Source organism: Vigna umbellata, chromosome 5 (genome assembly GCF_029865625.1).
Source record: "Vigna umbellata cultivar VRB3 chromosome 5, Vumbellata_1.0, whole genome shotgun sequence".
NCBI lineage: Eukaryota > Viridiplantae > Streptophyta > Magnoliopsida > Fabales > Fabaceae > Vigna > Vigna umbellata.
Window position 1 is genome coordinate 26660245 of NC_142169.1, and position 26114 is coordinate 26686358.

Consider the following 26114-nt stretch of genomic DNA (forward strand, 5'->3'; position numbering starts at 1 on the left):
TATTTTAGAAGTCAATTTATAATTTTGAATAATTTTGAGTTATATTTAAAGTTTATATTTTAATATAGTGTCATAATTAAGAATTACAATTTATCATAACAAAGGTTTTTTTAATCTATGATATATATATGTATATATATATATATATATATATATGTGTGTGTGTGTTTAAATTTTAAGGATAAAATCTTACAAAGTTAAAAAAATAACACATCAATAAATACACAAAAGCACACATCTTAAATAACAAATGGAAATAAATTATGTTAATGATTATGATTTTGCTTCATATTTTCTAAAAATAATTTTCTCCGTTCACACTAAAAGAATCGGAATCTAACAATCTAAGAAATAAGTTAAAATTATTAATTGACTTTAACTTTACAATGTGATTGGTTTTAGTTTTTAGTACGAAATTCTTTTTAGTTTTCAAATAAACTTTGTTATGGACTTTTACAACTCAAAGTCTATAATTATGTATTATAAAATTTTATTAAAAAATTACAAAAACATGTGAGACCATACAAAATCTATAATAAAAATTAATAAAATATAAATAAATTAAATCGATCATAAAAAATTAAATAAATATATAAAAATAAAATATTAAATCTATTTTATTTTATGTCGTGGTTATATTTTATAAATGCTTAAGAAAACTAACTAAAGAAATTTAATATTTTTTTTCTGTTAAAAAAATGGATAACGAGCATCGTCTAAGTTATGAATTTTGCTCCATTATCGCCGAGTGCATGTTCATACATATGGCCAGACAAACATTAAATATTTGTAAGCATTTTTCTGAGTTTTTTAAAACAGGTTGCCTTTTGGCCACATGTTATCTCAAAATTCCATTTTGGTTTTTTTCCTTTTATGGCAACGTTATGGAAGATTTTATATTACTTTTAATTTATTTTGATATGAAAAACAATTAATATGGGAAGTTCTGAATTAAAAATTTAGGGTTCAGACATTTATTTCTTTGTACAAGTACAATAAATTCTCTAACGTGAAATCATTACTATTCAGCTTGCAATTTACCTAGTAATAATTTGGAAGCATATTATTGTAAAAAAAAACAAACTAAGAAGCATCTTATATACTGTTAAATTTGAAGGGAGAGAATAATAAATACGATAAAAAAAATTATACTGCAACGAATTAATTTATGAAGTGAGATACTGCCAATAACTCTTCTCATTCTCCAAGACTAGATGGCAAATAAGTAATATTGAAAATTATTACTGTATTTTGATAACGAAGTTCACATTAGAGATATAAGGTATATTTAAAAGGAAACCAAACATTAATTTTTGAAATTAAACAATCAAATATTTAAAAAAAGAAAAAATTATCAGTGAAAACAAAGATACCTCATTGTCTGTAATAGTGTCAAAAACTCTGAAGAAAACATATTGACACTAGGAATAACGTTAAAAAAATGTGAAGGAAGTTGTCGTATTATGTATTTATATACAACACAGAGATAAATATTATTAAAGTTAATAATTAGAATTGTTATTGTGTGCATTTATGATAATGATTATTTGAATAACTCTAATGATAAAGACATGTCACAAGAGTTATATTTATAATAATCATGATAAACTTAGAAAAGTTATATCTTCCCAGTATAATTCACGTAGTTTAATGTGAGAATCTATGGTTTAATAAGTATAATTCACGTAGTTTTATGTGAGATATAATAGTAAATAAAATAAATTTCTTCCAATGTCTACATTCTAGTTTTATATTACCAAAATTATATTACTAATTTTGAAATGCATTACTCTTAATTTTAAGTGGACGTTGATATTATATGTATGAGAATATATATTATTTTGAATATGATCAAGGTTAATTGTTATAATATATTATTCTTTTTAATATTGCAACTAGATACATAAATTTTACTTCACTTTCATTATTAGATATATTTCTTTTAAGTTTAATATTAGTAGAGTCAAGATAATTTTATAATATAACTATCTTTTAATATATCATTTTGTATTTCGGTTGGAAGTTCCACATCTATTAGAAATAAGATCAATTTATAGTATATAAATGAGTACAAACTTTACCTTACAAGTTAGTTTGGTGGGATTGAGTCATGCTTAGAATCCATTTCTTAACCACTCTATTTATATCATCCACACAATCATACATCACATCTCAAATATTTTAATTTTATTAAATCATACGTATAAATACAATATTTTCACTTAGAGATTTTTCTGTTCTTGTCTAACATCTTATTTTGTGGAATACAATTTTACCTTTCTCACTCAAGAAGGGAATGACTTGCTCAGAGAAAATAAAGTATAGAGCTTTCTTGAAGTAAAATTTTCTATTGCACCCAATAAATATGATGTTTCACCAACAATTGCGTAATTAAAAAATGAATATATGTGTATCAAATTAGTCTATCATGTTTATTTTATCCAAAACAAGTTTAATTTAGTGCAAAACAAATTTAGATAGTATAATTGACAATATGTATATATCATAAATCAATTTACTCAAATTATGAAATTGAATGTAATTAAGTATGAGAAAAAGAAAATCATAGACCAAATGAAAACATTCTCTATTTGATTTTTTTATTGGTCCAAAGTGATCATAATCTCCTAAGATAATCAAGATAAAAGAATAATGATTGACAGCTGAAAAAGCGAAAGAAAAAGAAGATAAATACAAAGGTGCAAATTTATTTTCTCTATTGTATATTTTGTTTCTTTTATTTTTAAACACTTTGCACAAACATTATTGATGATATTTTGCAATTCTTTTACTTTATACAATCGTCAATTAATTAATGACATTCAACTAAATATTTAATTGTAATTTTAGTTTTTATTATTATAATTATGGTATAGAGTTAGTCTTTATTAAATATTCACAAATTCAGTATTCTAATCATCTTACCCAACAGAAACACAGGTGTTGTCACACTTGAGTATCAACATTTTTTAGATATTTGTATTAAAACACATACATGCACACATTCATACACGCACACACTTGCACACACTAAACATTACTCAAAAAACCACAGCATCACCGGTCCCGAATTCTGCCATCGCTCCTACTCGTGAGGAGCATTCTAAGAAGGGCGTACCTCCTCCTTAAGTGGTGGACTTAACTATAGGTGATGTGTCGGATGAGATTGTTGAGGAGATAACTGGTGGGAATCATGACGAGGGTCCCTGTGCTGAAAAGAATCTTGGAGAGTCAAGAACCTCGGGAGGAGCTTCCCTAATGGCACTTCTTCTCCTCCACCTTTGAACCTCAGGGATCTTTTTAGATTGTCCTACCGAGATTCTCCTCTCAACCCTTATGATTTCGAGTTACTGAAGAGGGTTGGTCCAGAGAGATTCATGGATTTGATAGAAGTCATGATGACTTGGTGTATTGCCATCATGCCTTATTGCAAGTGCTACATGGATGAGAGGAGGAAGTGGATGGCCAAACTTGTGGAGGCTGAGATGGAGAAGGTGGGGTTCTCGACTAACATTATTGTTGACATTTTGTAATTCTTTTAATTTATACAATCATTAATTAATTAATGAACATTTAAGTAAATTTTTAATTGCAATTTTACTTTATTTTATTATGATTATGGTGTAGAGTTAGTCTTTATTAAATATTCACAAATTGAATATTTTAATTATTTTATCAAGCAGAAACACATTTGTTGTCACATTTTAGTGTCCACATTTTTTAGATGTTTGTATTATAACACATCCACACACCTACACACACTTGCACACACTTGCACACACTTGCACACACATTCACGCACTACGCATCAACACTACTTTATCTAATTATTAATTTTATTTGAGTTTTATTTAAAAAATTCAAAATAGTAAAATAAAAATATGAATTATGTATATAAAAGATAGAAATCTCTTCGTGTATAACTATAAATTACATAATGATATTTAATATTTAATAAAATGTCAACGTCTTATTCACGAAGGTAACATGTGAATCAAGGTATAATATTGCAAAAGTAAAGCACGATAGGAAAGAGAATGTAATAAGATCAAAATATAGCTAAATCTAAAATATATATGATCTTTAACATTAATAATTATTAATCATTGGTATTGAAAATCACTACTGCCGTTTAATTTTATTTATAAACTTTAGTTCTGCGCCAAATTTTGGTTCTCAACCTAAAAGCTTTTACTTATTTTTTTATGCAATGTTATTGATTAATGTTTTGTTTAGTTCCATTTATTTGAAGTACTTAAATGAACCGTAATTTTAAATTAAGCAATTGATAGAGAAGCAATACACTCCTGAGCAAATGCGTGTTCCAATATATTCTTGAATTGGCATTTTATGTTTAGGTTAAATTTTCCATAAAAACATTTTTTTTCCTTAATTTCTAGAACATACTTTTGTCAAGCTTCAACTACAACACTATCTAAATTTCTCAAATAAATTATTTATTAAATATTTTAACAAAAATAACTCATGTCACGTGTTGAAATCACACACTTTTATAATATTATTTTGATCACTTTAAATAAATTAACTATTTCTGATAAACATACTGTATCCATAACTCTAATAGTTTGATATTCATTTTACTTTTAATTCAGTGCATTTTATTTTAAAGTATGACCTACAAAAGTCTGTGAAAAGATGCTAAACATTAAAAAAACACATTCATACTACATTAAAATAGAAGTAAGATCCAAAGAAAATAGGAAGCAACAGTTGTTGAACGAAGCCACTTGTTATTTTCTGAATTTTTCTTCACAGAATTGCAAACTACTTACTACACAGAATTGAGAGAACAACTCCATCTGGTTTGGACCTGTCTTCAGTGTGACTCAACCACCCAAATTTGCTCTTTCTACTCCTTAAATCCCCACATAATGCTGAAAGGTCTTTTTCTTCTGTCAAGAAAAATCTTCAATATAGATAAAATGACAAATGAGTCAAATAATTAGTTTGGTCTTATAACTTTTTCTAATTTTATTAATTTATACCTACAGTTTAACAAAATTTATGTATATTATTATGAAGTTGCTAATGCAGTTTAAAACATCATTAAATTGATGTCTATCATTAATGATATCATACTGTTTCAATTCCAATGTGAATTCTTAGAATTTATAGACTGAACATTCATAATAGATAATATAACATCTATGACTAGTTACATAGAATATATTAAATAATATCCCAAAACCTTGAATGTAGATAATATTAGTATTTCTCTCTTAATCATTACCACGATTAGAACTTTTAAAATAAACAAATAGTTATCACTTGTACCCATCAGTGTTGATAAAAAAACAATTTTTATGTAACCCTTTTATTCCATCACTTCTTCTGAACCTAATTTAATCTGATATAGTCTAACACAACACAAAAATTTGGAAATTTTACTGCTGAAGGAAAGAAAAAGAAAACAAAATCCATGCAAGTAAGGACAAAAGAAGAGGATTGAGGCCACTAAAGTGGCATCCGAATATATTGGCGACCGAGATAGGCGCCTCAAATATTTTGATTTTATAATGTAACATTGACACAATAACGTTTGTCAAAGGTACCGTAATTCAAAGCGACATCAGGGGCAATTATGAAATGCCACTCACATTGGAAAACATTTCATTTACCTACGATGCTGTGTTTCTGAATACAAATGTCACCAAAGTCATCGTCTTCTTTGTTTTTTTTTACCAATAAACCATAAACTATTTGCCCTTAAAGGCAACAAAAAGAAGAGAATACATATTACAAACAGAGAGAGTGTAAACAACACAGCATAACATAAAACCCATAACCAAAGCAAGGTCTGCCAGCAGACCAGGGCTTAATCTCTTCTTCAAAAGTTTTGGTCTTGTTGAAGGGTTTTAAGCTTCTCTCGTTTTCTTTTCTTCGCATTGTCTTTCAGTTGACATATATATAAATATATAGATATATTTTTTCTGCATTTGGAGTTGCAAAGCACGTCTTTTTGTGGAAGTGGTGGTGAAGGGGGAGGGGAAAGATCTTTCATTTTGATAGGTGGAGTAGCCGTTGGCTGTGTTGGCAGTAGATCCGGTTGCAAGCTGAGATTTTGATCCGATCTCTCTCAGAAATGGTATTCATTTCTCATTTATTTGCATTTTGTCTGGTGTCTTGGTGGAGTCAATTTCAAGTCCTCCATTCGCTTTCAGTGACGTGAAGCTCACTTTCTTGAAATGAGATTGTTTTCTTTCTTTGGTTAATGAAATTGGGGTTCTTGTTTTTCTATGTTAGTGGACTGATCTGCTATAGCATAGAAAGTAGGTTTCGGCGATTCTTTTACTTAGAACCGATTACTTTTAGTTTTTATGAATGTGTTGTTTTTACCAGCAGACATTGTTGGAGTCTAATTCTATGGCGGATATTTTTTTTATGTTAATTTTGTTCTTTGAAGAAACATGACGCCGCAAGGTCTAAATCTGGGAAGATCATAATCTATTTCAATTTTCTGTTATTTTAACTGGACTTGTAGCGAAAAATAAGTTTATTGTGAATGCTATCTTCTGAATCTTCTGTTCTGAACTAAGTACTGCAAAATTGCTATCATTATATTTCTTGCAATGTATCATTGATTGACATAGATGATTTTGCAATGATTGTTTTGAATTTGGTTCAAAATTATAACAAAACCTTACTGTTTATTGTGTTGAGTAAACTTAATCGAGTAGATCTGACCTTATTATGACAATGTAGGTGCTTCACTTCAAAGCAGCGTAGTTAATGGGTTAATGTGCATGTCTGCGTGATTGAGGAAGACTAGTTTATTCCCTTTCCTATGTTGTTACTATTTATGTGGTGTAGCTATTGCTTATTATCCTCCTTGGTTTATAGTTTCAATTAATAAATTTAATTGGATGATAGTAGTTTTTGAGTGTTTCCCGAGTTACTAATGTTTCAGTTAATATAAGTTCTTTAGTGTTTCCTACCTTAGTATCTGAGAAGTTTGACTAATCCATGAATCTTTAGCTTGTTTATCATCTATTTCACTAGCATTGTTTTATATTTTGGTCAATATCAATATTGAGTTCAATAGTAGTTGTGTATGTTTTCTTCTAATTATGTTGTAACATGCCCTTTCATGTTGCTGTTAGTCAAGCAACTTTGACTGACCTCCTTCATTGAATTTATTATTTTCTACTGCTGAAATATTAAAATTTCATAGACGCTATTCCACAATAGGAAGTAGTTAAGCGCATGTTTGGTTTCAAGTTTACAATTCGTGCGAATGAAAAAGGTTCATGTCAAATCCTTCAATAATGAAAAAACTACTCTCTTTTGCTTCACCTTTGACTTGAATCCTTCCTTGTTGTACATGCAACTAGACAAGCTATGATACACAGATGAACTGTGAGGAAGAACAAGAATTTCAGTGGTCTTTTCAAGCACATAATGAAATAGTGCTGAATGTTTCTAACAATGGGGTGTTAGCTACATTTTCGACCATGTGGGTTTCAACTAAACCCATATTACAACTTCAGTCTAAGGAAAACTATGGAATGGTTACATTACATGCTGGTTGAATCATTCCTGTTTTGACTTTCTGCAGCAAAGTCAGGGGATGTCTGGTTTGAGAAAATGTTTCTTGTTTTACTTTTAATTAAAAAATTATAAAGGGCCAACTTATTATTTTCGTTTCCTTTTTTTTTTTGTTTCCGAAGATTTGTATACCAAATATAAAAAAATAACATTTTTACTGTTTACACCATTTTTTATTTTTTAATGCGAAATTTTGGAAAAAGGTTGTTTAAACATGCTCTTTCCTTTGCAAACTTTGGAAACAGGAAGCAAAGCTAAAACAAGGTGATATTTGTGAATTAAAATTGAAAATAGAAAATAAAGATAAAAACATATTTTCTCACAACAGCGAACCCTTACATTTTTGTAATAAACTAGCAATTGTGTTGTATTACTATTTCTAGTTTGCATGTATAGACTTATATTTCAACTGTGGGGAATTTAAGACTTTAAAAGAGAGAATTTTACTTTTCATTTACCCACTGTTTGAGTCTCACTCTAGTTATTTGATTATGTGTAAACAATTATTTGATAGGTACTTAATTCTTTGTAGTTAGTACAGATAAGTTGTGATACTCTTCATTGTAGGCTGCTACTGCCAATCCTATAGTTGGGTCCCAGATTTGGGTGGAGGATCCTGACGTGGCTTGGATAGATGGTGAGGTCTTGGAGGTTAAAGGAGAAGTAATTAAAGTCCTTTGTTCTTCAGGGAAGACGGTGAGTGTACTTTGTAATATTTGCTAAAAGCTAATCCTTAGTAATGCATTTTCATTTTCTTGGGAACGTGTCGTTTTTATTTTGAGTGCTTTGATTTCTCGAACATGAATAACTGGTGCAAATCTTTGAAGCACAGTTTAACGAAGATATGTGCCTTATTGAACATTTTAAACTGTCTGTTCTTGTCTTACATTTTTATTCTGTATGATAGATATACATTTTTAATTTAATTCTAAATTTGTAACTCTCAAATGTTTTAAATATCTGAAATTTTAACACACCCTTTTTTGTCTTGAAATTTGCAGGTTGTTGTTGAAGCTTCCAGTATTTATTATCATAAAGATACCGAAGTTCCACCAAGTGGAGTGGATGATATGACAAAGCTTGCATACCTCCATGAACCTGGAGTCCTGGATAATCTGAGATCAAGATATGATATAAATGAAATTTATGTATGCATTACAGTTTCCAGCTCTTCAAAGCGTGTGTCTGATGCATGGGGGGAATAGTTCCCTTCATTTAGCATTTGTTAGTGTCTAAATACTTTCGCGCTGCATCAATAAGTGCTGACTAGTATTTTGCTTCCAGACTTACACTGGGAATATTTTGATTGCTGTGAACCCTTTCATAAAGCTCCCGCATTTATATGACAGCCATATGATGGCCCAATATAAAGGAGCAGCTTTTGGCGAGCTAAGTCCACATCCCTTTGCTGTTGCAGATGCAGCATATAGGTAGTTTTCATATCTTTCCTGCAGAAGGATCGTGCTAACAGTTTAGGAGTCTGACTACACTAATTACTGTGTATTTGTTTAGGCTTATGATAAATGAGGGAATCAGCCAATCAATATTGGTTAGTGGTGAAAGTGGAGCTGGTAAAACAGAAAGTACCAAGCTACTCATGAGGTATCTTGCTTACATGGGTGGCAGAGCTGCTGCTGAAGGTAGAACTATCGAGCAAAAGGTCCTGGAGGTAAGAGAATTTGGCATTTACAAATCTGATTTATTTTGTTAACCTTTTTTCTGCATCTAAATTTCTTACAATCGTAAATTCTGTTCATTCAACTTTACCCTTATGTTTCCCCTTCATTGATTTGCAGTCCAATCCTGTTTTAGAAGCCTTTGGCAATGCAAAGACTGTTAGGAACAATAATTCAAGGTGGGAAATAATAGTAAGTTATCTGCTTATGTAGTTATATTGCAATTATCTTGCTATGTTGTCTTATTTTATTTTTTCTCACGTGTGACTTCTGCAGTCGTTTTGGTAAGTTTGTGGAGATTCAATTTGACCAGAGGGGAAGAATATCAGGGGCTGCTATCAGGACTTATCTGCTTGAAAGGTCACGTGTTTGCCAGGTGTCTGATCCAGAGAGGAACTATCATTGTTTCTACATGCTCTGTGCTGCCCCTCCTGAGGTACTGGGGCTATTTTTCTTAAATTAATTTGTTTCCGGATTCAATCATAATTGTAAGTAAATTACCATTGGAAAAAACTGTCTGAAAATTGACTTATAGAGGACTTTGATAGAAATATAAGAGCTGATTTCCTTGACACTCATAATCATTATGTATACTCATTTATGGTTTTTTTATTGTAAGATATGTGTTTGCATTGGCAAAATGTTTTCGAAGTTATTTATAGGTAAGTTTGTGCTCAGTTTTTTTTTTCTTTGTTGCTTCTAATTACCTGGTCTTCTCTTTCTGACAGGATGTTAAAAAGTACAAATTAGGAAATCCAAGAATGTTTCATTATCTGAATCAATCAAATTGCTTTGAGTTAGAGGGGTTTGATGAATCTAAGGAATATAGGGATACAAGGAGAGCAATGGATATTGTTGGAATAAGTTCTGAGGAGCAGGTACTTTATAGAGATTTTGTTTATGTTTGTTTTCAGGTTCCTAAAGCTTTACCTATGATTCAATGCTTCATTTTTCATTTTCCCGCATTGCTCTTTAGGATGCAATTTTTAAAGTTGTCGCTGCAATTTTACATCTTGGGAACGTCGAATTTAAGAAAGGGAAGGAGGTAGACTCATCTTTGCCCAGAGATGAAAAATCTTGGTTCCATCTAGAGACTGCTGCTGAGCTTTTCATGTGAGAAAGCATTGTGCACTTGCATTGTTTTAAGGTTTTGCATTTCCACCTTTTGACCTTGACTCATAATTTTTATTCAGGTGTGATGTAAAGGCACTTGAAGATTCTCTTTGCAAACGAGTAATTGTTACTAGAGATGAAACAATTACGAAATGGCTCGATCCAGAAGCTGCTGCACTCAGTCGAGATGCCTTGGCTAAGATTGTGTACTCAAGATTGTTTGATTGGTAAGCCTGTAAGAAGATTCCTAAAAATATATATTTTTGAACCTTGTTACAGTTACCATGTTAATCTGGTTCTTTAATTTTGTGTCTTGGTTCTGTAGGTTGGTTGATAAAATTAATAATTCTATTGGGCAAGATCCTGAGTCAAAATCCTTAATTGGTGTGCTGGATATTTATGGTTTTGAGAGTTTCAAGACTAACAGGTTTGTAATTGGCGACCTTTTGTTGTGTAATTAACATCTGTGAGTTTTCATGTGAACACTCTCGCCAAGAAACTTAGAGATTGTTTGGGAGTCGATGATGTTCTCCTCCACTAGTTTTCAGTAAAATGCTAGATTGAATTTGTGATGCCATTGATCCATCCTTTGTTCATTATAAACTTGTTTTGTACAAGCAATGTTTGTGATAAATCCATTTGTTATTTTGGTTTGCTGTTTGAACTACATTTTCAGGAAATTTCATTACTTCTTCATTCCTTTCTTATAGATATAAGCTGTAGTTCTACCTTTTTTTTATTGTAAAGATGCTGATTCTGTATGTTATGCCTGGTTGTTATGTGTACGTGCAGTTTTGAGCAATTTTGTATTAATTTGACCAATGAAAAGCTCCAGCAACATTTTAACCAGGTTTGTTGTTGAAAGAGATATCTTTTTCTTTATATTGAGAATACCTTTTGCTTGTATATTTGAAATTGTTGGAAATCTTGTATTAACTAGAGATCTGATCAATTATAGTATATAAGTGAGTGCAAAACTTGTTTTATGAGTTAGTTTATGAAATTTGAGTTAAACTTAAAGTTTACTTTTTAAGATAATGGTTAAATTTGTTTTAAGTCCCTAAACTTTAATGCAAAATTGGAAGTCATTCATGTCCAAAAGTTTGATACAGATTGGTTCCCAAGCTTTAAAAATGAATAAATATAGTCCTTCTAACCCAATTGCATTATGTTTTCTGACTTGTCAAATGAAGTTTCAAACTGCGTTGTTTACACCGTTTGACACATTCTAGCTCAAATGCTAGTCTGGAGCATTGTTTAACATTAAAAAAAAATCTAATGTCACTGTGTTAAGAGATATTTATTCATTTTTAAAGTTTGGGGACTAAAATGTATTAAAGTTTGGGACAGAGACGATGTCCAATTTCGCATCCAAGTTTAGGGATATGAACATATTTGATCCTTAAGATAATATTAAATCGTGGCACCTGCTATCAAACTACCCACAAATATTTAGTCCTTGGTATGATTGTGTGTGTTGGAGATTTTACATCGACTAAATATTTCATTAAATTATAGTATATAAATGGGTGCAAACTTTATTTTATAAGTCAGTTTTGTAAGATTGAGTTAATTTTAAAGTCTAATTTCTAAAAGAAACAAACAATAATCTTTCTCTCTCTTTTAATTTACTTTCGTGCTCTTGTAATGCCCAAATATATTTTTCTGCAGCATGTTTTCAAAATGGAGCAAGAAGAATACAAAAAAGAGGAAATTGATTGGAGTTACATTGAATTTGTGGACAATCAAGATATTCTGGATCTCATTGAAAAGGTTTCCTTTCTGACTCTGCAATCCTTGGCTTGGTCTCTTGTAGGTTGCTCGGTTAAGTCAAAGATATTCATTCATTTGGGTTAAAAATTATATATTAATTGTGGTGGTGTACAGAAATATAATTGGTAAATTAAATTGGCTTATGGTCAGACGTTGCAGTAGTGTATTTTCATTGATTGAGGCATAGCTTGTCTTAAAATTGTCAGTGATGTTTCTGTTGCTATATTGGTTACTACATTCTAACAGTAGTTAAACTGAATAACATCAAATATCAGTATGTGAGATGTTAACTAGTACTAGCTTAAGTGAAAATAAAATATCATGACATAGCCTAGGTTGCTTGAGCTAGTTTTCTAACATATATCATTCAAAGTGATATAAAAATAAAAAGATGTAAACCTCAGGAGTCAATTTGGGTGGATGAAATGATATAGTTGGTATTGCTGATTGAAGTGTCCCTAAATGGTACACTCTGTTTTAGTAAATCTAATTATTATTATTATACATAATGCTGGAAGTCTTAACTGGCTTGTGTCCAAACTGTTGCAAACCTAATCAATAGGTTTGTGGAGCATAAGCTAAGTGTTGCCATTAAAATATTGCATTGGTGGGTGGACATACAAATCAAGGTTATAGAGAAAGAAGCACTACATGAGGGGAATCATTTTGAAAATATGTTGATGTGGAAAGAAGCTGCTTGAAAATTTTCCGAAAATTTTCCCTGAAAGCAAATGAGACATGAAAGGGAGAATGTATTTTGTTTATGGGGGTTTAAATGAATGAAAACATTGAATGTGTTTTTTCTGTCGTTTTAGGGACTAGGTTGAATTTTTAATGAAACAGAAAAGGTAAATCTAATTACCTTCGAAATGATAACTGCTAGTTGAGTTCATCCAAATTGACCTTTTTTTATTGCATTCCTTACATAGAAAAATATCATGTACTTTATCAATGCATTATTTTGCCATTGTTTCTGTTAGCACACTGATATCATAGTTGTCTTTGTGCAGGTTGCTATTAGTGAATTTATTATTACAAATTTATTTTGAGTCTTGAATTATCTTGTATTCATTTGCAGAAACCTGGTGGCATTATTGCTCTTCTGGATGAAGCTTGGTATATTTTATGCTGATAGCCCACATATTCTATCGGTTATTTTTACTGAGGCTCTGATAGCTGTGTTTTTGTTCTATGCAGCATGTTTCCTAGATCTACAAATGAAACTTTTGCCCAAAAGCTGTATCAGACCTTCAAAAACCATAAAAGGTTTAGCAAGCCTAAATTATCACGTAGTGACTTTACAATTTGCCATTATGCTGGAGATGTAAGTTGGTTTAGCAAGCCTAAATTATCACGTAGTGACTTTACTTATTATATTGGTTATATAATAAGTAAATAAATAAGATACATTTATAATATAAACACATGCTGGAATGCTGTATGTGATTTAATCTGTAATTTGTAGGTCACTTATCAAACTGAATTTTTCCTCGACAAGAATAAAGATTATATGGTTGCAGAGCACCAGGCACTTCTTTGTGCTTCAAAATGCCCCTTTGTATCGGGTCTGTTTCCTCCTTCACCTGAGGAATCTTCAAAACAATCAAAGTTCTCCTCCATTGGCTCACGATTTAAGGTTGGTTATTTGGAAACCAACTCTTTTGTCTTTCTTGCTTAACCTATGTGTTTGACAAAATTACTTCGTATGTCTTGCAGCAACAATTGCAAGCTTTACTTGAAACTCTCAGTTCCACTGAGCCACATTACATTCGTTGTGTAAAACCCAATAATCTTCTCAAGCCAGCAATTTTTGAGAATAAAAATGTTTTGCTGCAACTACGTTGTGGGGTAAGACTGCTAGTATTTTATTGTTTTTCTTTTATGATAATATTTGTTGTACTGTAATAGAAGTTAAACCTGGTATCGTGCAAGTTTATGCTTATTAGCATAGTTCGTTTGGTTGTAGGGAGTTATGGAGGCAATTAGGATAAGTTGTGCCGGGTATCCTACAAGAAAAACCTTTGATGAATTTGTGGATCGATTTAGTCTTCTTGCACCTGAAGCATTGGATGGAAGGTATCTGAATCGTCATCCTTCTTACTAGTCATTATTCTGAAAGTGCTTACCTTTTTATGTATTTTTATTTTTAGTTCTGATGAGGTAACTGCTTGCAAGAGTATTCTAAAGAATGTTGGACTTGAAGGTTGTCAGGTAACTATTATTATGTGAGAGAATCTTTTATCCTTTGGGAGTCTTTTTCTTTCCACTGGAGGAAGTGGTATCATTTCCTTTTCTCCCATCCTTGTGTAATTGACTCCTACCATTATATCGCCAGTAGATTTGGAAGGTGTAGTTTAGGTTTAGGAATGATCCCTAAGGCATGTGATTGTCAAGCATATACAAAAATGAATTGCTATTAATGTTCATCTGTACTCACTGTAATGATATCCACCATTGCATTAGATAATTGCATATTGGCGATACAAGGCTTAAATTATCTTTGTCTAATTTAGTGGTCTTTGTTATTGCCACAGATTGGTAAGACAAAGGTGTTTCTCCGAGCTGGCCAGATGGCAGAACTAGATACCCGTAGAAGTGAAATCTTAGGAAGGTCAGCAAGCATTATTCAGAGAAAAGTTCGGTCATATTTGCAACGCCGAAGTTTCATATTGCTTCGTCTGTCGGCTTTGAGGATTCAAACTGCATGCAGAGGTATCTGCTAATTGCTTCTTGAAATATTAGCTCATAGGTTGGATTTGGGAAGAAATTTTGTACTTTGTGAAGTATGATGACTTTCTTTTGTACTGACTGCAGGACAACTTGCTCGGCAAGTGTACGAGGAAATGCGGCAGGAGGCTTCTAGTTTGGTGATTCAGAGGTGCTTCCGCATGCATATTGCTAGGAAGGCATACAATGATTTGTATGCTACTGCTGTCACTGTCCAGACTGGTATGAGGGGAATGGCTGCGCGTTGTGAGCTATACTTTAGAAGGAGGACTAAAGCAGCAATTGTCATTCAGGTATTTTGAGCACTTTTACTATTTCTGGTCATGGATTCTATTGCAAAACATTGTTACTGAGCTTGGCATTTTTACTTTGGGTTCAAATAGCATGTTATTCTAACACTGATGATTGTCTATTGTAGAGCCACTGCCAGAAATACTTGGCACAACTTCATTTCACCGAACTAAAGAAGGCAGCAATTACAACACAATGTGCATGGAGAGGAAAAGTTGCTCGGCAAGAGTTGCGAAAGCTCAAGATGGTATGTACTTATGTTTTGCTCCTTAATCCTTTGAATCCATGTATGAAAATATGTTTGAAAGTTGTGACTTGTGAGCTCATAAATATCATATCACTGATAGGACCTAGGATAATAGTTATTACGGAAATTGAATTCAGATTTCAGGGAATTCATAGGTCTATTGACAATTGGTTAGCGACTTATCCCCTTTAGAATTTGTAGTATAATGTTCTTTAAGTAGAAAGTAACTACTTTTGAGTCATAGTCAATCAAAAACAATGTCGAGTTTTGATATGTAGAATTGAGTTGTACATAAAAGCTTTGTTATGGTTCTTTCATCACATTCTAAGCTAACCCATAATCATTTAGTACTGTACAAAACTTCATTAGCCTGCACGAAATTTTCACTTCATGTAGCAACATTGTAACGCTACATTAATTATACTCCTCCAAGCAGATGTTTTACCTTTACTGCAAATTTCTCATTTTCACTACTCTATGCCTACAACCAATAATATCCCACTTTGCTTTGATCCATTTTATCTATGATATGGGTAACGTCTAGTTGACGGCCTCGATTATGGAAAATGTTATCTAATCTAATATTGGTATCTCAAACTACTCATGCTTGTTTGAATTAAAGCTTCAAAAATACTTTTATTTCAGAAGCAACAAATCTTTCCTTTTCCATTCATGAATTGAAATTCACAAAAGCATTTTGTAACTTTAAACTAAACATTCACCACCTATAAAACTTTTTCAGAATGCAGTCAAATATCATGCATAGTAGGGATATTGTAAAATGACTCTACCCAAAAGCTTCTCTGGTTCTTGTCTGTGAGTCTATATGCCTTTTCATTTTGAGTTTTTAGTTAGCAAATAGGAAATTTATAAAATGTTGACGAGGGAGCTAATCTAAGGATGCACTGGGCGTATTTTAGGGCTCTATTAATCCTAAAGGCCAAAAAGGAATGGATGCTTTACACCAGGAAAATTTTCACTGAAAATGTGGATGACAGTAAAATCTAACATGGGACACCATTATGCTACTAAAACTCTCGATTCAACTTCAGCTTCAGAAGTAGAATTATTTGAATATTCCTCTTAGGCTGTTGATTACTCAATTTCCCCTTCATGTAGTTTTTATTCACTGCCCTTAATGTCACTGGCATATACTTCGCTTTAAGTAATTTAAAATGTTATCATACTTCAAAGTCCAAAGTAGTTCAACCGCCGACCTTTATTCATCTTTGTCCCAACTCTACTATATGCTTGCATCTAACAAGATTTATAATCAGATTGCATATCTCAGCAAGCAGTATGGCTGCATATATTGTTTGGGTTTACTTTGTTGTATGAAGAGATAATATGTTAGGATTACAACTATATGTGATTGTTGAACCTTCTTAAAAGTGCTAGCTCAATTTTAAACACATTTTGCATGCAGAAAAAAAGTGAATACACTTAGTGATTGAGATGTTTAATTTTATGCAGGCTGCAAGAGAAACAGGAGCTCTCCAAGCTGCCAAAAGTAAGCTTGAAAAACAAGTTGAAGACCTTACATTAAGGTTGCAGCTGGAAAAACGTTTGAGGGTAAAATACTATGGATTTTTCTTTACTAGCTGCTAACTAAAGCAACTTTAATGTGGTCAACTGGCAATTTTCCGTTGCATGAATTGATCCTGTCCAATTAATAATAGCAAAATATCGTAGTGTGCTTTTTAGCACCGTAGCAATACTTGTTTTAGAAACTTTTCTTACTGGAGTGAAATTGATTTGTGTAATTGATGAGAAGGAGCTTTTTTTCTGCATTTTCTGAGAAAGATGTAAGAAATTGATAAATATTATTTAGTTAGTATCTTGAAAGGCTTCTTAAGCCTGCATTATTACACATAGGTTGACATGGAAGAAGCAAGAGCTCAAGAAAATCAAAGATTACAATCTGCTTTGCAAGAGATGCAACTTCAGTTTAAAGAAACTAAGTTACTTCTGGAAAAGGAGAAAGAGGCTACAAAAATAGCAGCAGAGAGAGCTCCCGTTATACAGGAGATTCCAGTTGTTGACCATGCTTTGTTGGAGAAGCTCAGTAGTGAGAATGAGAAACTCAAGGTAAAGTGGTTATGGCATGGATATCTGTGCTTCATTTCAAGAAAGTATTTGTATATTGATACATTTTGTGGAAGATATATTGTCATATTGTATTATTAAGATAGTACTTCATAAATTCTGTTACAGAACATGGTGAGTTCACTGGAAAAGAAAATTGATGAAACAGAAAAAAAGTTCGAAGAGGCTAGCAAAATTGGTGAAGAAAGGTTAAAGCAAGCTTTGGATGCGGAATCAAAAGTAATCCAGTTGAAGACAGCTATGCAAAGGTTGTATTTGTGATTAAACTTTGTTGATTTAAGATAAATATCTTATTGACATCATTTGATGTTTTAAACCCTTTTTTTGTCTCCTGAGTTGTAAAGGTTATCGTTCATGCTCTACTGTAACGGGTTTCTATCATCATGGCCATTTTTTTACTTTAATTATTATTTATAGGCTTGAAGAGAAATTCATAGACATGGAATCTGCAAACCATATTCTTCAGAAACAATCACTACTAAACTCATCTGTGAAAACAATAGCAGAACACCTGTCTTCCCCAGTGGACGAGGTAATTTATTGTAGCTAAGGTATGCAAGTTCTCATGCTCTCAATGTAAATATACATCTATTGAAATAATGACATTTTTTTATGCAGAAATTAGAAAATGGTCACCATGTGGCAGAAGAGCTGAAACCTGTTGTAAGTATTCTTTTCAACTGTTTTTGTGTGCCTTCTGTAACACTTGACCGTTTTCAATGGAGTATAAATTGAGTGACCTTTGCAGGATACATTTGTTACGCCTGTGAAACAATTTGGTACAGAATCTGACTTCAAACTGAGGAGATCTTACATTGAACGAAAACATGTATGTACTTAAAATTAGGGACTTAATTCTGTTTATTGTCGTGGTATTTCATGCAAAAATATCATTCTCACGTAAACTCTTGTTTACTGTAGGAGAGTGTTGATTCACTTGTTAACTGTGTTATGAAAAATATTGGCTTCAGTCATGGAAAACCCATTGCTGCATTCACCATTTACAAGTGTCTTCTCCACTGGAAATCTTTTGAAGCTGAAAGAACCAGTGTATTTGATCGCCTGATCCAAATGATTGGTTCTGAAATTGAGGTAGTGTAATTACATTAGTCTAAATTATATTTTATGGCACATGATAATGAGATGATATGTGCTGTAGATTATGCATTACCACAAAATGGAGATTTCTTTCTTTCTTCCATAACCAATAAAACTAACTAGTTAATAAGAAACTCTTAGAAAATAAACTTTAAACTTAACTCGATTTTTGTAAATAAGATTTGTACTCACTTGTATTCTACAATTTTAACATTTCAAGCATGAGAATAGAGGGGAGCAAAATATGAATGACATGATAGGCCCAACAAAATTTGTTGAGATAAATTGATACCATATTAGTAGACTTTAAATTTAATTTAACATTTTAACACCGACTTGAAAGGTAAAGTTTGAACCCACTAATATAATTTTAGTCATATCTCTAATTGATTTAATATTTCAAACAGAAACTGATCACTTTCAGTGGCCATTTTAATAATGTATGTTTTTTTAATGCTTTAAACTAGAGTAGGTTTTGTTAGAAATGTAGGTTTGAAGATCTAGAACTGCTAAAGATGTTAAAATCTGCAGGAAGCCTGACCACTAAAATTGAGTTGCCAACAAAATGAAGTAATAACTCAATGTTTCTGGGTACAAAGAAGCTTCAGCTAGATAATCCAAAAATTGAAAACTTGAGGCCAGGGAAAGCAAGTGCATTTTAGTGAGAAAAATCGTACTTATATTGAAAAGATTGTTTTGTCATCAACTCCTCATCCTGATGAGGGTGTTTCATGGATTAATGCAGCCTAGGGAAAACTCTTAGATTCTCACTGCACATCATAATTATGCCGATAATTCTAATGTGGTCTATTACAAAAATTATTGAATATGCAGTCTAGTGGAGTGTAATGTTCATTATTAGTTAACAACTATTGTATTGGAGGAGGGAGTGTCTCGGTTTTTAGTTTAATTCTCGTTCCAGGATATTGTTTCTGTGAAATTACTGGCAGTTTAATAGTTTATTGTTGTAGTTATCCTCCCCTCCATTTCTTTGTAGACTTTATGTCTTTATGAATCTGTTTGTATTGTTCATGGAGCAATAAATTATTTTGTGGGTACTGTAATGTTAAATGGTGTGAATCTAGTTTTTGTTATATTCAATATTAATTGTGTTTTTGTTAACAAAAGTGTTAGACCACTCTTCAAAAGTAAATTTTTGGCTTTCTTCTTCCTTACTCTTTCTTACCATACAGAATCAAGATGGCAATGATCATATGGCCTACTGGCTGTCGAATACATCTGCGTTACTGTTTTTACTTGAACAAAGTCTTAAATCTGTGAGTTCAACAAATGCTACCCCAGTTAGAAAACCACCTAATCCAACATCTCTCTTTGGAAGAATGACTATGGTAATGGATATTTCTTAAACTGTATTCAAACTGGTTTTCATCTAACACTTGAATATTATAATGATTAATTCAAGGGTAAATTGCAGAGTTTTCTTTCATCCCCTTCTTCTGCCAACCTTGCTGCCCCTCCATCCGATGTTGTACGCAAGGTAGAAGCTAAGTACCCTGCCTTGCTTTTCAAGCAGCAGTTGACAGCGTATTTGGAGAAAATATATGGCATCATTCGGGATAATTTGAAGAAGGATTTAACTGCGGTCCTTGCATTATGCATCCAGGTGTGTTGAAATCTATTTATCAATTGTTCTAATTCAAGTTTCCTGGACAACCTATATATCTCGTTCATGTAGTTATAATTGTTTACCGGATATATTTTCTAGAAATTCCCAATGATTATGAGCCTAATATTATCTTTGTTGTATATTTTTCTTTCTTCATTTTCCTTGTGCAAATCTCATGTTGATTTGTAGGCACCAAGAACTTCAAAGGGAGGGTTACGTTCTGGCCGATCCTTAGCTAAAGATTCCCCAATGGTTCACTGGCAGAGTACTATTGAATCCCTGAATACCCTCCTCTGTACATTGAAAGAGAACTTTGTACGAAGATAAATCTCTATTTATGGACTTCTAATTACCGAGCAATTACCTCTGTTAGCCACCTCCGTTTTATCTCTGAAAATTGCTAAAATGTGGTATATTCCTTTTCTGTTTCAGGTGCCACCAGTTCTTATTCAAAAGATCTTCAGTCAGACATTCTCATATATTAATGTGCAACTTTTCAATAGGTAAGTAGTTTTTGCATAAATCTATTTGAACATTTTCTTTTTGCATCATAATTGTTTTATTTTTCCTTGAAATGTGGAAAGGCTAACACCTCTTTTTCTCAAATGATTACAGTCTTCTTCTTCGACGTGATTGTTGTACATTCAGCAACGGGGAATATGTGAAAGCTGGATTAGCTGAATTAGAGCTGTGGTGCTGCCAAGCAAAGGAAGAGGTAAACTGTTTTTTCTTTAACCGTAAAGTGTTTCTCTCAAGTTATTGTTTCGACGTCCTTTTGAGCTGTACACGTTTTAGTAAAAGCTCCTACTAATTGCCTAGAGCACAAACTTGCAGTATGCAGGATCATCATGGGATGAACTTAAGCACATAAGACAGGCTGTTGGATTCTTGGTAAGGGTTTTTACCATTTGACAGTTTAGAATCTTTTCACGGTTTTAATGTGCTCACATTTTGCCGGTGGTTCATTATTTTTATGGTAAATGATGATTCTCTGTTGCAATTTCTTTTGTTTTTACCTTATAAAAAAAATATGGAAGTTTCATGAAATGATTAGTTATAGTAACAGGATAAATCTGGCAAAAATAAAGGACAGAAGACATGTGCTTTTATTTTTAGATCAAGATTATCTCTAAATGCTTTTCCATGTTTGAAGTAACTACTGTATTGGTAAAAAATGCTTCTTATATTGGTTCTAGAAAGAAAATCATCCCCCAACAATTCCCTTTGGAGACTTGATCAGATAGATTTAAATTTAACCATAAGCAAACAGGATGAAGGATGAGCATAAGACAGGTTTTGGAAATACATGGATTATTCATCAAATCCGTAGGGATCTATGCAATATGCTCTATTTCATGAGAACAACACTGTATTATATACAAGACCAAGAGAATCAATCCTGTGGATTTAGGAATTAGAATCATTTTAGCGACAGAAATAATGGAAAGATGATAGAAAGGAGAATAAGAAGAGACATGGAAAATCTACTATAGAAAGAAATGTAAAAATTAAGTGAGTTGTTTTGCAGCTGCTGGGGTAGAGGGCGAAGGCTTTCTAAAGCAAAGCCTTTTATTCCGTTATGGAGAAGGTTCGGGAGTTAGGAAGAAAGATAGTTTTGAACAAGTTAAGCCTTGTGGTAGAGGAGGTGTTCTCTCCTATGTATGCTGGTGTTTGAGACATTTGTGGGAAACTGCATTTCTGATTTCTATCGTGTTTTGCTTATTCTTGTGAAGGGATCTAACAAAAGATAGCAGACTTTTTCTAATTAATAAATGGAAAATATTTCCCTAATTATACCATATATCTCAACAGTATTTCTCACAATATCTTGCAACCCACACGAGCTAAATTTTACTAAGATCTAAGCTTGCTACAATTAAAGCTATTTCTTTTAATAGAAAACAAGCAAGCCCTGAACATTGAGGTTGGGGCAAGAACAATTTAGAAACTGAGCACAACCACCAAACAACGAAAGGACAACAAACCAAGTAGACCACTAAACAAGGAGAGAAGTATAGTAATTAAAGCACGATAGCCAAAGAAGAAGATCGATGTAACAGCCCAAGCGTTGTTGCAAAACAAGTAGAAGGGTGCAGCAAATCAAGTGCAGCCGCCAAACTAGTCACCAAGCTAGGAGAAGGGCAGAACAAACCAAGTGCAGCTGCCAAAAACAGCAAAGAAAAATCCAATGGCATGGCCAAAAATCCATTGGATGCAGCGGATGTTGTTGAGCAGGATAGATTTGAAAACGTGATACACCCAAATAAACATTATTTCCATGACCATACCAAATATATTTACAATATTTCCTTAAATATCTTCACGGTAACCATTGGAAACTCTAACCATACTTGTTTATAACCGTGCACATCACGAGTTTTAACTTCAAGAGATAAACATTATACCTTCTTGCAACAGGCTTGGAATAAATATGTTGAATAAGACAAGACTACTTATTGTATTTTCTTTTCTTCATGAATATGTCTTTTATATGAAGTGATTGTCTTAATTGTTCCCATCTTGTTTGATTGTTGTCTATGTTTATATACAGGTTATTCATCAGAAGTACAGGATTTCCTACGATGAAATCATCAACGATTTATGTCCTGTAAGTCTTTATCCATCTCAAACTTTCGTGTGAGTGAATGATGTAATTGTCTATGGAGTTTTTTTTTTTTTTTTGAACTTTGGAGATGCAAGCACCTGGGTAGCTGAGTGGTGATGGTGGAAATCGCACCTAACCCATGGCTTGTCTATGGATTCACTTGTCTGTTTCTTCTAGTAGCTTTTGACATGGTTGCCCAGGTTGTTAGTTTGTTCAACCAGGGGAGTGAATGAGGTTACTTGTAGGACTGAAATTCAGATGCTTTAGTTGTTGTAACGGGTGAATAAAGGAGACTAGGGCTATTGATATGTGCATCATGCATGGTCTCAAAAGCATGTTTTTTTTGTTCTCGTTTTTTGCTGATTAACTGTAAATGTCTTTTATAGTGTATATGTTTCTTTGATGTCTTTTCCTTTACATTTTTCTCCCCCTTATCTTCTGCTTTTCCAGATCTTGAGTGTTCAACAGCTATACAGAATATGTACACTTTACTGGGATGGTAACTACAATACTCGAAGTGTATCTCCAGATGTAAGTATGTGTGTATATTTTCCAAAAAAAAGTAAAAGTAATTGCTGAAATTGTACATGCTTGACTAATGCGCTCAAATCTCCCTCCAGGTGCTTTCAAGCATGAGGATGCTAATGGCTGAGGACTCCAATAATGCTCAGAGTGATTCTTTCTTGTTGGATGACAGTTCTAGGTGAGAGCTCTCTTAATAACATGTACTTTTGCCATTAGAATACAAACTGTGTAGTGGGGAAATATGATCTTTTGATTATATTGGATAATCAAAATAAGGTCAAGTAAATTAATAAACTTTTATTCACAAGAAATATGTTACATGTTCAACAAGCGGTTTTTGCTTCTTTACAGCATCCCCTTCTCAGTGGATGATCTTTCTACATCACTGCAAGAGAACGACTTCTCAGACATGAAACCAGCGGATGAGCTTCTTGAAAATCCAGCCTTCCAATTTTTGAACGAGTAGGCGGACAAAACTTAGTATACCTCCTTCTAAATTTGTCTTCTCAAGCCTGACAACAAAATCAGTTGTTGGTCCTTGCCATTGTTGGTTGTAAATGCCATTCAATTATTCTCTCTACACTAAAGAAAAAAAGAAAAACTTCACACCCTTTTGGTCATATCCCTGCATTATGTAAATTTATTTTTTCATTCTTTTGTTAAGCATTCAATTGTAAAATGTTAGTTGATAATAGGGCAAGGGATATTTTTAGCATCAGTTGATAATAGGGCAAGGGATATTTTTCCTTGCCTCTTTTCTTATCCTTCTGATGAATTTAAGCATTTCACTCTTTTGTTCTGTGGGACCAAGCTCACTATAATTTTTGACTTTGTTATATAGAAACACTTGCATGTTAGTATATCCTAGAATCTGAACTCTAGCGTCAAAGTGTCACGTTGCTAGTAACTTCTGGAGGTGACATTTTCTACGTCATCCTTAGCAGAGATATCTTAAATTTCATGTAAAAAGAGGTTAGTCACCATGCATCATTAAATGTACTAAATAGCCTCTTTTTTGTACATTCTGATGAAAAGTTGCCTAACTGTACTATAGCTGTTATTGAAGAGTACTTCAAACTGTACTGTGCTTTATTCAAGTGATTTATTTTTAAAGCTTTTTTTTTTTGTGTGTTTTGTTATTTACATATCTATATGGATATTTTTGTCCATCTCACGTTAAAATGAACTATTTGAGATTGCCCTTCTATTATTTTATTTGTCTTTTACCCAGTGTTTCATCCCGGATGACCTTCGTACATTAACAAACAAAATATGGTCAAATCATTACTTAAAAGTGAAAACTTGATTTGGAAATAAAAAAGAACAAATGGGTTTAACTAAAAGATAACTCAATTTCAGGGTTTAAGGTATGGCCATATGTAATAGTATTTCAAAGACTTAATTTTTTATATACTGTTAACGTAAAATATGTAAAACTTCTCTTCACCTAAAATATGTAAAACCATACAAACGAAATTATGTAAAACTTGAGAATGGAATTTGAATTTTTCCCATAAAAATGTGGTCCAGTTTTTGGATTGCATAGTTGAAACGAAATGGTGGAGTGGGTTGATTTGTTTACGTGTTGTTTATTTGTAAGGAAAGTGCAAGCCCACGTTTTTCCCCTGTTAGGGAGTCAACACAAAATTAATGAAAGGAATCCATTTGATGACGTAAAACATGTTTGCTACAATAATCTGCACATTTAATTTTTGAAAAACCAATTATGAAAAAGTCTTTGGATTGAAACTTTTTTCGGCCAACCCATTTGGAATTCACATGGCTCTGGCCCCAAAATTTTCCCCCTATTGTGCTGGCGCAAGGGTTGCAACCCTAGTAGCTCTGCCCCAACAAAGGGTTTGGGACCATTCTTCAATTGGACCACCCTATGACTAAATTTCATTAACTTTTCTTATTGTATAAACTGATGGTCTCAATGACGGGCATTAAGATCAACCACATTGGATTTTTTGGATTTGGATAAGCTTTGTTGTCAATGAACAAATGAAAAGAGTTGGTTTGTTCTAGGTTAAGATTTTGGTCCACCATTGTTGTTCCACGAGGTTCTCCTCAAATGCTACCAACATTTTCGTCCATTCCCATTGCCTTCAAGGTCCTCCCCCTATTCTACCTATGACTTCTATATCTCTCACTATCCTACCATCTTTACTTCTTCAAACTCCCTCCATATTATCATCAATTTTTATTCACTATATTATAGATTAATCTCATTTTATTGTAACATCACCACTAACATGCTTATTTCATGTAAAGAAATTAAGTCATATAATTGTTCTAACCAAAAGTATTTCGGTATGATTTCTTTCTAGGGTTTCTTGTTATATAACCTTCAGAATTGAGTAAGTTTTTTCATGGTGAAAAGTGTATTTTATAAGTCTTAATTAATTATTTACTTATCCTTGGATCTTAACTAATATTATGTATTTCTTGAAGATTCTCTTTTAAAAAAATATCATATTAGCCACCTATACACATTACTTAGAAGTGATCAACAATTTGTTTATGGGATGACTTAACGACTCTAATGAAGATTTCAAATACAGATATTAAATTATGAGGACTGAATTTTGGTCTTATTAACTGATACAATTTATATTGTCAATGATGACATTATGACGTAGTTAAATTTGTTGACTTATATATTTTTCAAATTATGATAACATGTACAATTTTTTAAAGATTTATTGGAAGAGAATGTTCCTATTAACATTTAGACAGAAAATGATTATAGGAAACAAA

At 32.4% G+C, this 26114-nt stretch overlaps 1 protein-coding gene across 1 annotated transcript; it reads left to right on the forward strand.

Moving 5' to 3' along the window:
• Positions 1 to 5684: 5684 nt before the first annotated feature.
• LOC124846419 (myosin-6-like) lies at positions 5685 to 24476 on the forward strand. Its single transcript, XM_047323676.2, has 39 exons — positions 5685 to 6106; positions 8134 to 8262; positions 8568 to 8714; positions 8851 to 8996; positions 9079 to 9235; positions 9363 to 9421; positions 9519 to 9678; positions 9971 to 10120; positions 10219 to 10355; positions 10436 to 10582; positions 10681 to 10782; positions 11148 to 11205; positions 12027 to 12128; positions 13207 to 13244; positions 13326 to 13452; positions 13594 to 13764; positions 13845 to 13976; positions 14095 to 14204; positions 14279 to 14339; positions 14663 to 14840; positions 14943 to 15148; positions 15274 to 15393; positions 16867 to 16965; positions 17269 to 17481; positions 17608 to 17747; positions 17917 to 18031; positions 18118 to 18162; positions 18248 to 18328; positions 18421 to 18591; positions 19791 to 19946; positions 20033 to 20221; positions 20414 to 20539; positions 20657 to 20727; positions 20840 to 20939; positions 21059 to 21115; positions 22776 to 22832; positions 23280 to 23360; positions 23450 to 23532; positions 23706 to 24476. The coding sequence occupies exons 1-39, from the start codon at positions 6104 to 6106 to the stop codon at positions 23818 to 23820; spliced, it is 4539 nt and encodes a 1512-aa protein (XP_047179632.2). The 5' UTR covers positions 5685 to 6103; the 3' UTR covers positions 23821 to 24476.
• Positions 24477 to 26114: the final 1638 nt, after the last annotated feature.